Source organism: Nycticebus coucang, chromosome X (assembly GCF_027406575.1).
Source record: "Nycticebus coucang isolate mNycCou1 chromosome X, mNycCou1.pri, whole genome shotgun sequence".
NCBI lineage: Eukaryota > Metazoa > Chordata > Mammalia > Primates > Lorisidae > Nycticebus > Nycticebus coucang.
In genome coordinates, this window is record NC_069804.1 from 7,984,660 (window position 1) to 7,997,804 (window position 13,145).

The 13,145-nt window shown below is 45.9% G+C and overlaps 1 protein-coding gene across 2 annotated transcripts in view; it reads left to right on the forward strand.

The window, feature by feature from the left end:
• Positions 1 to 13,145, forward strand: part of SHROOM2 (shroom family member 2) — a 140,329-nt gene that overhangs the window by 63,652 nt on the left and 63,532 nt on the right. For both annotated transcript variants that reach the window (XM_053580999.1, XM_053581000.1), the window contains exon 2: positions 4,484 to 4,635. In XM_053580999.1, coding sequence (XP_053436974.1) covers positions 4,484 to 4,635 — 152 coding nt within the window. The remainder of the gene's footprint in view (positions 1 to 4,483; positions 4,636 to 13,145) is intronic.

The following is a 13,145-nucleotide window of genomic DNA, read 5'->3' on the forward strand; positions in this document are numbered from 1 at the left end:
AGATGGATGGATGTTGGGGAATGTGGTCTTTGTTTCTGGAGGGGGAGCTTTAGGAACCTTTAAAGATGAGAAGAAATAACACAGTAACATCCTCGGTGCTGAAGTCAGAGAGTAAATGCCAGCACTTTGCGAAGGACTCGTGTATATAAGTGTTTGTGGGAATGAGACTGACAAACCCACCTGGTCATAGCTGAGTCAGACACAGGTCATGTGTCCCTCTGAGGAAGTACTGGTTCAAAAGCTGTCCCAATACCCTGCAAGCCATTAGTCATCGTGGTTTTGCCTAAACATTTTCTCATTTGAATTTCAAGATAGCAGCATAAGAAGAAGGATACCGTTTTCAATTTCAGCATAATTGGGTGTGGTGGCTCATGTCTGTAATCCTAGTGCTCAGGGAGGATTAATTGAGGCCAGGAATTTGAGACCAGCCTGAGTAAGAGTGAGACCCCATCTCTACAAAAGTTACAACATGCCCAGCTATTTTGGAGGCTGAGGCAGGAGGATCACTTGAGCCCAGGAGTTTGAAGCTGCAGTGAGCTATGATGCCACCACTTAGCACTTAGCCTGGGCAGCAGAGTGAGACTCTGTCTTTAAAAAAACAATAAAAAAGAAGTAGTCAGCATATGTCACTCTTATACTGGCCCAAAGTCGTTGCCTTGTTTTTAGATGTAAAGTAACGGCCAACTTTTTATTGTTGTAAAATATACCTAACATGAAGTTTATCATTTGTAAGGGTGTGGTTTAGCAGCATTGAACTTGTTCACATTGTCTGTGAACCATCACCACCGTCTGTTTTCATAACTTTGCATCTTCTCAAAGTGAACCTCTGCCCGTTACACACTAGCTCCCCTTCCCTCCCTGTCCTCCCCTCCCCTTCCCAGCCCAACCATCCTACCCTCCTCCATGTGTGTGGTCTGGATGGCTAAGGTACCTGTAAGCTCAACCATGCAGTACTTGTGCTGGTTTTGACGACTTTATTTTACTGAGCATAATGTCCCCAGGTTCATCCATATTGTATCATCTGACAGAATTTCCTCCTTTTCTTTTTTCTTTTTTTGAGACAGACTCTATGTCATCCTCAGTAGAGTGCCACTGCATCACAGCTCACAGCAACCTCAAACTCTTGGGCTTAAGTGATTTTCTTGCCTCAGCCTCCCAAGTAGCTGGGACTACAGGTGCCCGCCACAACGCCCGGCTAATACGTGGTTGCAGTTGTCATTGTTGTTTAGCAGGCCCGGGCAAGGCTGGAACCCGCCACCTTTGTTGTAGGTGGCCGGTGCCCTACTCACTGAGCTACAGGCACCGAGGCAGAATTTCTTCCTCCTCTAAGGCTGAGTGGCCTTCCTCTGTATGTGCAGACCACATTTTGTTTGCTCACTTATTGATCGACACTTGTATTGTTTCCAGGTGAGGCTGTCTTCCAGTAAAACGGAGTTCATAATTGTGTAAAGGCAATAATAATAAGGATGATAAAGTTCTGTCCTTAGACATTTGTGATGATAGAATTATACTTTGTAAATGTGCATTTTGGGATACTTTCCAAAATACAGGTTAAATTAGTTTTCTAAGGAGATTTCCTCATTAATTTAACATGTTTTTATGTTTTAATTCTCTGTATAAATTTTGGTTTCTTCCCTAGTTCCTTTTTGTGCCCATCATTCTAACTCATTAAATGGCCATCCTTCTAACTCCTTGAATGTATTAATTGAATTCTCAGTTTATACCACATTTCCTTTCGCTGCAGAATTAGAATTGGGAAAAATCATCTATATGCTCACAGTGGTCAGCGTCCAAATCTTAAATGAGACAAATGTATATAAATTTACACAAATTGTTTATTTTTGTTGTTTTACGCTAGAGCAAATTTTCTAAAACAACAACCCAAAGTACAGTGTAAGTTGCAAAATACCTACTATCAAAATGAACTTAGAGGCCAGTCTTTTCACCTGTTTGTACTAAAGAAATTATGTTTCCATTCAGTTGTGAGACTATCTCTTTGGGAGAAAGGACTTAATATTTATTCTGAATGAGGTCAGTTGTACACTTTTAAGCTAAGAATTGTTAGGAACTGATTGGTTATGTCTAGCTTAAGATTTGAATTAAAAGTCTGTTACATTAGTTTTTTTTTTTTTTTATAAATAGTGTACGTTAGTAATTAACAGCGTCAACATTGCCCACAAGCTGTGTTACCCATTGTGAATACAAGGAAACCAGGGAAAAGAAGGCAGAATTCTTTTGCAGCCATGGATAGAGCAAACTTCTGTGGTCTTTGAACGAGGTGGAATTCTTTATAGTCAAGAAAAGTTGCTAAAGACTGGACGTTGCCAAAAGAAGAGACTGGCCCCAGGATGCCAGAAACTGCCTTGGAATCCCTGGGTACGCCTCCTCATCCATACCCTGACTTACCCTGTCTCTCCCACCTTGTTTGGCTGTGGGGGCGGAGGGGAATAGAAAGGGGCAAAATCAACCACATCAGGCCTCAGGCTTTCTGTCACTGACATGTAAATGTCTGTGCATCTTTCCAGCTATAACACTTGATAGAAATGCCCCCTTCGTCTTTGAACCATCCTGGCACGGCCTGGAATAAGAACCTGTCCTGTGCAGAAGAGGAGGGCGGGTACTCCGGATCCCCTGAGCCCTGGTAGCCCACCCAGGCAACCCCGGGGTCTCTTGTTTGGGGCATGCCCCAGTCTGCTCTCCGCCAAGTATTGCCTGCCTTGTGCGATCAGTGGCTGAGTCTTGGGCAAATGGAAACTTACCTACAACCTATCAGGACATTGAAATAAAATAGTCTACACTACTTTGGAAGCCAGTTGTTGACTAAATGAATTGCTTCATATTTTTGTTAAAAGTGGTCTTTTAACTTTGTTTATGGCGTGGACTTGCAATGAGTAATTTGCTTTATTCTCACTTATCCTAGGATCTGGGTGGAGATTTTAGGAAAATGCAGCTTCAGAACCAAGGCATCCTGAGGTGCTTGCCCCTAGTTGTTTTTAACTCCCACTGCTTCAAATAGCCGCAGACTTTCAAACTACCCACTGATGTGCTCGTAATCAGTGATTCACCCCCCACCCTGCCCCACCCCCCAACACACAGGTTTTCTTAGCAGTTTGTAAAGCTTTTGGGAGTAAAATGGAGTTTGGCAAACCTTTTTTTGGAGCAAGCCAAGTAGTAAATATTTTTGGCTTTGTGGCCAAACTACGCAATTCTGTCCTGTAGCATATGTAAACGAGTGGGTGAGGCTGTCTTCCAGTAAAACTTTATTTACCGAAAAAGAAAAAGGTGGCTGGCTGGGTTGGACTTACAACTGTTCAGAAAATATATATATCAACTGAGATCACCTGCAGCTGAGTTGGATTATTGCTATATAGGAATAAAGACCAAGATTTTTCAGGATATAAAGTTACCATAAAATGCTCTTCAGAAGTCAGTTGTTATACATTGAGAGCAGACTGTTCAGTGCTGAGCAGTGAGCTTCTTAATACACACAGCCTGGGGGAATAACTGATGAGGACTGTGATGAAATACAGATGTGCTTGCAAGATGTGGAGGGGCTGGACCTTCATACACTGCTGGTGGGCACATGCGGTGGTGCAGCTGCTTGGGAAAACAGGCTGGTAGTTCCTCTGAGCGGTGAACATAGTTGCCATAGGACCCAGCAGTTCCATTTCTAGGTATATACCCAAGAGAAATGAAGACATATTCCACATAAAAACAAGGACACCCACGTATACTGTTGAGCCACAGAAGCAGATGAGGCAGTGACACAGGTACAATGTGGATGGAGTCTGAAAGGCATCATGCTCTGTGAGAGAAACCCCACACGTGAGGCCGTGTCATTGTATGGTTTCGTTAACATGAACTGTCCAGATCAGGCAAAGACGGAGACACAGGAAGTTAATCAGTGGTTGCCAAGGACTGGGGGTGGGGAACTGGAGAGTGCCTGCCAATGAGCAAGAGGTTTCTTTTAGGATTAGGAAATGTTCTAACATTGGTGGTGGTGATGCTTGTACAGCTCTGTGAAGACACTAAAAGCCAGCCATGCAATTATATGCGTTAGGAGTGAACGTATGGTATTTGAAGTGTAGCTTAATAGAGCAGGTACAAATGCCATCCAACTGGGTCCAGGATTAATGCAGGAGAAATCATTAGTAAGTGATAAACATGGTCCAAAATTCTTGTTTGGATAAAGGAAATCTAGAAAACGACACCTTTAGGTTCCATATTTTTGGTGGTGTGTGTTTCCAAGGATTCCTGTTGCCCCGTGAGCAGGAACCATAAACCTTGGCAAAGGCCTCTGGGGTGAGGGATGTGGTGAGAGACGCACCAAGCCTTAGTGCGTCCAGGTGCCTGGAGTGAGAATAGCTCAGCCCGGGTCCCCTTTGCTCTACCAATGTGAAGCGCCCAGCTGTGATCTGGGGACTTGCTTTACTCAGGAATCGCCGGCTCACTGGGGCTCATGGACCGTGCTTCTCTCTTTCAGATTGAAGAGGGTAGCAAAGCCGCAGCCGTCAACAAGTTACTGGTGGGAGACGAGATCGTGGGCATCAATGACATCGGTCTCTCAGGGTTCAGGCAGGAAGCCATCTGCCTGGTGAAGGGGTCCCATAAGACTCTGAAGCTCATGGTCAAAAGGTAAGATCAGTGCCCCCTGCCACGTTATCAAGACAGTTTTGCAAGTGGGTAGAATGTTGGAATGGGAAGCCTGAGTCCTTTGTGAATCACACCTAGAATTATATCCGTCGGCCAAGGGTGAATCTAGTCCGAAAAGTTTAAAAATCTTCTTTATTTTATTGCTGCTGATTTAAAAAATTTTGATGTATTAAGTGAATCGACTGCTCATGTCTTTTCCTTTGGCAACATGCAGATGTTTTATTCTCTTGGCAGAGAGAGGAACTCTGCTTCTGTGCCCAGCTACTGGGTATGTAGTTGCCTGTTGTCTCCACAAGGTGGCAGGCTTCTGCGTTTAAGGATTTTATGCTGTAAAGAATTTGCTTGTTTACAGAAACTGAAAGAGTGCTCCTGGGTACCGGAAACATTTGTGATTTGCTGTTTTCAAATGGAAATAATTCTCCACCTGGTTTTATAGGTGGCTAATTAACAGTAAGGCATTTACTTGTCCTTCTTGACCAAATTATTGTACTTTTTTAAAGGTTGGCTGTAGATTTTAATAAATAAACAGACTCAAATGTTTATTTCAATTTTTAGTGTAGACTTAAAGGCATCTTCCGTAAGGACTTTTTGGGGGGCAGGAGGAGGTGGTGCAAAACAGCAGACAAGCAGGAGATCCAGAAACAAGGAAGGATGGAAGCCTCGACGTCACCACCATCAGCAAATGCAAGCAGCAAAATTGCACTTGTACCCCGTGAATATATATAAATAAAGATAAACTTTAAAAGAAAAAGGAAAAAGGAGGGAAAACATTTTCAGCCACCTCATTTCTGTGGTCTGTGCTTTCCTTCCAATACCTCCTTGTACAGTCAGAAAGTAAAATCTCAGATGGCAGTGTCTGCGCCTTTTGGGGCGGGTGGGCGTGAGCGGTGATACTGTGCTAGGAGTCCCTGTGGTCCCTCGTCAGGGGCAGTGCCTTTGTTCTCACAAGATTCAGTTCCCTTAGCAGGAGATGGTGACAGAGGGGGAAGCTTCAGAGCTCAGACAAGGAGCTGTGAAAGGTCTCCAGGAGTTGCAGCCCAGGCCCCAGGCTAGCTGGGATTTCCTTTTTCTTCTGTCTCTTATTCGGCCTGGGTTCTGGGCTGCCAGAGCCCCCAAAGCCCTGAGCTTTTCTGTCTGCCTTTCCTGTGGTGGAGAGGGCTGCTTAGTCAACACGGCGAGCAAACCGTGCCTCAGCAGGGCCTGTCTGTGCCTGCGCGTTCTAGCGTGGCTGGTTTTGAGTCAGAAGTTAGTGCATTGTACGTGTTGATAGGCATCCCCAGATTCCTTAGGCCACTTGTTTTTCCACATCATCTCTAGCATAGGGTATTTTTGTTTTCTCTCTCTGCGAATGTGCTAGTGACATATGGCTTTGTTATCTACATTTGTGTTTCTATAGCTACGAGTTTGATTAGGCGTCATTCCCTAGGTTTAGAAGTGCAACGTGCATATAATTCTTTCTTGAACTAAAAATACATTTTTAAGGATGTAGATAGACAATCTGAAATCTGTTGAAAGAAAGGCCTCCCTGCCACATGAAAAGTGACTGGTAGAAGGACAGAGAAAAGGCCTTAGGGCTGCTGCCAGCTGACTGAGCTGACACAGTGCTTCAAGACTCAGGAAGGAGGATTAAATGTCTTCCCTGGGACACAGACAGGAGCCGTTGTGTGGAATCACCATTTTCTGTTCAGATTTCCTTTAAATGAAGGATACACAGAAGGGTGATTCTGATACAATTTAATATTTTAAGTAATATGCTCAATTAGATATAAAGAGAAGCAGAGCAGTTTATTCAAACACACTTTTAATAACTGTTAGGGGAAAATCCCACCAACTATTTTTCCTCTGTTCTTACACTACAGCAATCGACACAGGTGACTTATGTGACCAAATGTGGACATAGTAAGGACTCCTAAAACCCCGGCTAACCTTGTATGGTGTTCTTTATTGCAAATACACAAAAAAGGGCTTTTAAAATTGTTCTTGTGAAAGCTGGAACACCTCTCAGTGGTGTTCTTCTCTAAGGACTGGATTCTTCTCTAGGTTCAAGTCTCTCTGTAAGCCTCCCCACCCTCTTCTTTCTCCATTCCAGGGCGGCCACTAACCTGCTTTCTGTCCCTGTGGGTTAGTTAGCATTTTCTAGCATTTATCTGAAGCTTCATGCAGTGTTTACTCTATTAACAAAAAATAAATAAATAAATAAATGGCTCATTCATTAAAAGCTACTCTGTAAGCATCTTAGGGAGACACTTACTTGCTCGTGTTCCCATCGCCCTTCCTGAAAGTGTGACCCAGTGGTGAGTGAAGTTACTCAGCCTCTGTTGACCTTGAAGCAGCTGTCTGCCCCGCCTCAGGTGCCCCAGGAGCCATGTGGGGAGGAGGTTGGTACACCTCAGCACAAAGCACCTGTGCCGGTGGCTTTCTTAGTGTTACTTGAATAGTGGTTCATGTACAAAACCCCCTCCCCTGTGCAACAGCTGTGGTGCGTCTTTTATTTCACAGGCTTGGTTTATCTTGGTGTGTGTGGTAGCCAGGGGGGGCAAGCGGCCAGAGTAGGATCACGGTGGGCCCGCTTCACAAAGCAGTGGCATCTTGTTTCCTGGGTGTGGGCAGTGCAGACCTTGTCATCATGGAGAAGCTAGTGCTGGGAAAGTGATGTGTGGGAAGACGCACAGATCTCTGTCTCCCCAGACAGACAGGGACAGTGCTTCCTTCCTCCTGGGGCAGGGCTAGCTGGAAACAAAAGAGCTCGGAACAGCCACCCTCACCGAGGGCACGTACAGGCTCTTTTGTGGTGTTTAGGTCGTATTCTTGGCCCTGAGATGGCAAGATGGGGCCCCGGGTGGGGTATGGGTGATTGCCCAGGAGTCAGATCCACTAGTCAGGCTGGGAGACGCTGGAAGGCAGGCGTTTTTGACTTGCCGTTTGCTTCCAGGCGACCTGTTTCATCTTTGCTTGAACAAGGAAGTGCCCCTTCTAGGAAAGTTCAGGGTGACATGCGGCCTTCTGTCACATGGGTGTCCCTCTATCCAGTTTGTGTCTGCACTGTTTTTCTAGCTGTCCTGGCCACCCTCGGAGATCCTAATGGGCAGGTCTGGAATGGATCTGCATCTGGGATTGTCACAGAGGGCACAGGCTATTTGCTGGGCAGCCAAGGTATTTCTGCCACTTGCTGGCTTAAGCAAATGGGCTTGGAAAAGGGTAAGGCAAAAAACTGGGTGGCAGTTTGGCTTGTGCCTGGCGAATTTAACCCAGTGGATGACCTGGGGTAATGTGCCAAGGGCAGATGAGCCCAGTGCCCTCAAGCTGTGCTGGAGTTTGGGGATCGGGCTAGGAACGACCAAAAAGGTCGTGTCTCCTGGCTGAGGGTGCCCTACCCACTCAGTGCTCTAAATTGTGCATTAACAGCTCTGGGGACGGAGTCGCCCGTTTTTCACATTTCAAAGGCAAATCACCAAAAAATCAACTTTCAAAAAGTATCTATAATTTCAAACGGCCTGGGGAAAATAATCACGTTTTATTCACTTTGTGAAGCAGGCCCACTGTGATCCTATCCTGGCCACTTGGTCCCCTGGTCCTCTGGCCACTATACATGCCAAGATAAACCAAGCCTGGGAAATAAAATATCACATTATTTTCTAAAGCCCGTAATTACCTTTTTGGCCTTTTCCCCAAATTTGTACTGTAATATTAGTGTATTTACAGTGAAGTACACCGGCCACCTCGTTGTCAACCCTGTTCTGGGTCATTTTTCTTGAACCTGTCATGAGTTCCAAGGAGTTTTCTTGGGGCCAAATCATGGGCAGGGTTGATCCGTGTTACTTCCTGCCTCTCTGCCCGAAACCCTCTTGTGAATCTAATTATATCCACTAAGCCTGCACTCAGGAGCAGATTAGCGGCAGAAGGGTGGGGGGGGGGGTTTCTTGCTGCCAGCTGTAAGGGTTTGCTGGACTGAGTGGTGTGGTCACACATTTGCAGAAAGGAGGCTTCCTGCTGGGGGGCGACACTAGTGCTTTCTGGGAGCAAGTTTCCTTTCTTGCAGCGTGCACCCCTTCTCGGAAGTTACCGAGTTGTGGTGACTTCTGTTCCACACTAGCGTTGTGCAGCGCTCCCCTGTGCTGCTGGCTTCTTGGAGCTGTCCCTAAGCTGGTGGCCCTGTGGCCCTAGCATCGATTAGCACAGATGTTCCGGGAGCTGCCGCTCAGCGCTGACAGTGTGACAGGAGTAGGGGACTGGCTAAGACGTCAGCAGGTTGCCCTTCCCAAACCCTCTGCTCTGCCCAGAGAGCCCTTCCTTGGACAGAAACTGTATGTGTGTTCAGAGGGTGTGCTGCTTCCTCCGGGGGGGCCCTGGAAGATGCCAAGAGAAACGTGAGCTCTGGCAGGTGTCTGAGGTTGCTTATCTGTGGTTCCAGAGTGGGTGTTTCCGTTCTGTGCGCATTGGGGGGCTTAGGGCTGTCTGCCTCTGTGCTTGTTTTGTTAAGACAAAGGAGGCCCTAATGTGTTGAGGACGTTTTTCCATTTTTGTTTTTATTTATTTATGTGTTTATTTAATAATGGAGGAAGGAGGAAAGGAAGGAAGGACGGGGTCTTGCAGGGCTGGCCTTAGCTCCTGGGCTCAAGTGATCCTTCCGCCTCAGCCTACTGAGTTGCTGGGACCGCAGGCTCATGACACTACCCTCGGCTGATTATTTTTACTGAGTAAAATCAAGAAATAAGGGAAAACCACATAGACCAGAATTGTTTTATTTCGAGGAAAGTTAATTCTGTTTGGGTTTAGATTTCATGTGTGGCGAGAGAAATTTAATTGGGGAAACCTCTAATTACATGACATTTCATATATTAGTGAAGTAGAGATGGTAAAAAGTTCAGATTTTGCTTGTGTTTCTTCCTTTATTAATTGTAGTAAAGGAACTAGACCGGTCCAAAGCACATAATATGTGGTGATGACTGAGGCATGCAAGTGATGTCTGCAAAATTCAGTTCGAAAGCAATGATGGTTCCAATATATTAGGACATGCAGAGAATGTTTCCCTTACTTTTCTGTGTGAGGCCTCCAGAGGGACTGTGAATCCTGTGCAGTGGGGTTCACACTGTACAATTTAAGCTCCTTTTGAGGCTTAGAAAGGTGAGAAATTAATAATAGCATTAATGATGAGGTTAAAATGACTTTTATTTATTACTTTTTTGAAGGAGCAGCATTAACAAGACACATCAAATTGAGCTCCCTCAGCCTTAGGAGGAAAGGTTTATCCATGCTGGGTAGCTATTGAGTTGGAAAGAGGGGTGTTCTGGTGAGTTCTGGAGAGCAGACCCGGGGAGTGTCCTTTCTGGGGGCACACCTCCGTGCTTGTCACCCAGGGGAAGGTGGCTGTGAGAGAAAGCAGCTGAGCAGACACCCAGGGGCATGACGGGGAGGTGGTCCACATCCGGTTCTGTTGAGTGTTCCTATCTGGAGTGAAGGCTGTGTGGGTGAGCGCTCCCAGGGCTCTGCCGCTTGATGCTGAGCGCACCAAGGGGTTCCCTCTCTGCACATCTTGTGTTTGGCTGTAGCTGTACCCGCAAGCAACCGGTGCTCTGTGCTGGCTGCTTGTCTAGACACAGTGAACACACTTTTGGTTTGTTGCCAAGGTTCAGGGAAAGGTGAGGTTGACAGAGCCCTGAGCAAATGGCTGCCAGCGGGTTATAAAGGAGTAAATGCCACCTTTCCTTAAACTGTCCCCCTCAGCTCAGCGCCTATGGCTCAAGCCGCTAAGGTGCCAACCAATACATCTGAGCTGGCAGGTTCGAATCCAGCCCTGGCCCACCAAACAACAGTGACGACTGCAACCAAAAAATAGCTGGGTGCTGTGGTGGGTGCCTATAGTCTGAGCTACTTGGGAGGCAGAGGCAGGAGAATCGCTTGAGCCCAGGAGTGGAGGTTGCTGTGAGCTGTGATGCCACAGCACTCTACCCAGGGCGACAGCTTGAGGCTCTGTCCAAAAAAAAAAAGAACTGTCCCCTTCGAGCCTGCCCACCAGGAACATCCCTTGGTTCCAAGGCAGGCGTCTCTGGAGAAGAAAATGAGTACGCAGTATGGCCCTGACCTTTTATAGAAAGTAAGGGCATACCTTACCGTTAAAGAAAGCCCATTTTGTTTTATTTTAGCATCACCTGTTCTCACACAAAGGAAGTGCTCAGTGATGAAAACTACCTCATCTCATGCTTCCCTTCCACCCCTGATGACAAGCTGTTTGACACTGCTTGCAGAAGGTGTCTGATAACTTGATTTTTATCATGAAAGAAAGCCTGTTCGGGGCAGCTGGAGTCCAAAGGCCTTTTAATTGAATGAGGCGGCATTATTAGGGAGAGTACTCAGGAGGTATTTGCAGCAGGGTAGTTGCACAGCGTTGGAACAGCTGTGGAATGTGCTGGTGAGCTAAATTGGGTCACCCCAGCATGGAGACGGGCCCTGTTCAGGAGGGGTACTGGCGTGACAGGTGGCAGAGTTCTTGGCACCCACCATGGAGCAGGTTGTACCATTTACTCCGTTTGTTGTGGGTGTGCCTGCATGTGATAAGAAGGGCAGCAAGGGTGTTTGTCTGCAGCTGTGTTAAAAGGACAGAACTAACATATGGGGGACCGGGGGGGAGTCAGATCTTCCTTGAGTGACTTTCCTACTTTAATTTTTCAAGTAGGATGTGGTGCTTAATATAAGAATACAGTTGATCAATCATTCTCTGACTTGATGGTCTTGCAAGCAGAAGGATGCCTTCTGCCCTGAGACAGAAGATTATATAAAATATAGGAAAGGTTTTATCTGGGTCATTATGCAGGTTTTGAGATACACAGAAATCAAGAAATGTAAAATCCCCATGGATGGAAAGAAATGAAGCCCTCCCAGCAAAAGCGATGAGCCAAGCATGTTGGAACTTGCACAGGTGAATCAGAAAGGATGCTGTCGACTGTGTCTGTCTCAAAACTTTCCTAGTGACCCAAGTATCAGCCACTTAGCATACGTGTGAGTGGGCTGGTGGTTTACTGTAGTGAGCACTGAGCACCCTATGTGTGGTATTTAAAGTTCTCCCAACTTTAAAGGATCTGCGAGATGTTTGGAGTAAAATTACAGATTTCCTGTGAAGAAATGTTATTTAGTGGAAATAGCATTCAACTTTGCCACAGTTACCGTATAGTGGTAATGCCTATACTTTGCATTGGGAGGAATGCTGGGTTTTCTTGGTAAATTTCCCCTCCTGCGTCTCTCTCTGTTTGAACAGCAGCCTTCCCTCTTTTCATGGTCAGTGCCCCACACTGCTTGCAGTGACTCTGACGGCCCTCTCTTTGGTTCCTTCCCTGAATGTCATATCTTCCGTGTATTCCTGTTCCTCATTCCATTTTCTAGAAGAAAAACCTTCTCAACTTGCCTTACCTTTCTCCTCGAGGATGCTGTGAGTAACCACAGGGCCCCCGGAGGGGAGTTTGAGGGCAAATTCAGTGAAAACATAGTTAATTGTGGGCTTTGTGTACTGGACAGAATTCCAGAAAGGGTGAGGTGGGTGAGATTGTTTCTCGAGATTTCATACCTTCTCCTTTGCATCTATTTCACACACGTAGAACTCTTTATACGCAGCATATAGGTGACAGCAGGCTATAGTCTCTCCTTGCTTTATTTTGGTAACGTTTCTGCCTGATAAAGATACGTTCGCTCAGGTACCAGGATTTTTGGTCTTTACTCTTATATATATAAACCTCCTTGGCCCTGTTGTTAATCCTTAGGGCTATGTATAATTAGCCCTAAGAATGATTACTCACTCGAACATCCTGAAATTCTTTGCTGACCAATTCATTCTGTGGCAATGTTGCCAGGAAGTTCTGCTGGAAGTTATTCATGCCTTTTATGACATGAATAAAGCCAGATATTAGATATTTGGGGGGCATATGTCTTAGAGCACAGGTGGCTTGGGATACTGGGAGAGAGGTCTTTTTTTTCTTTCCCACAGTTACAGGTTTATAGAAATGAGGGCTATAAACATAGCCCTCATAAACATAGAAAAAACAAGTCATTTGGGTCTGCTTCACGGACAAGTTCTGCTTGTGTCCATTTGGTGACGTTCCTCCGGCACACCAAGGGACCCAGGAGGAAGGCCAGAGGCTGAAGCAGAAGCCTGGGCTTGCTTGCTCTTGCTGGGGAGAGCAACTTCGAAGCTTTCATCTGGTGTGAGCACTGCTTCTGGCATTTGCTTACAATTTGGCTTTGATGTCTTGTATGGGTTTCAGTGAGTTAGGTCACTGGGGAATTTTTATCATGCCTTAATTCGCTGTGTGTATAAAGGCAGGAACTACTTGACCCTTATCTTCTAGGATTACCAGATTTTATCAGGCATGATGTCACCGTCTACAGGATGGCATTGTCCACAACACTGCCCCAGGAGAGAACACTCTGTAAATCTTCCCACAGTGCCTTTTTTTCTCATAGTAAACACATAGTTACCATTTACACAGTGTTCTCATGTCTTT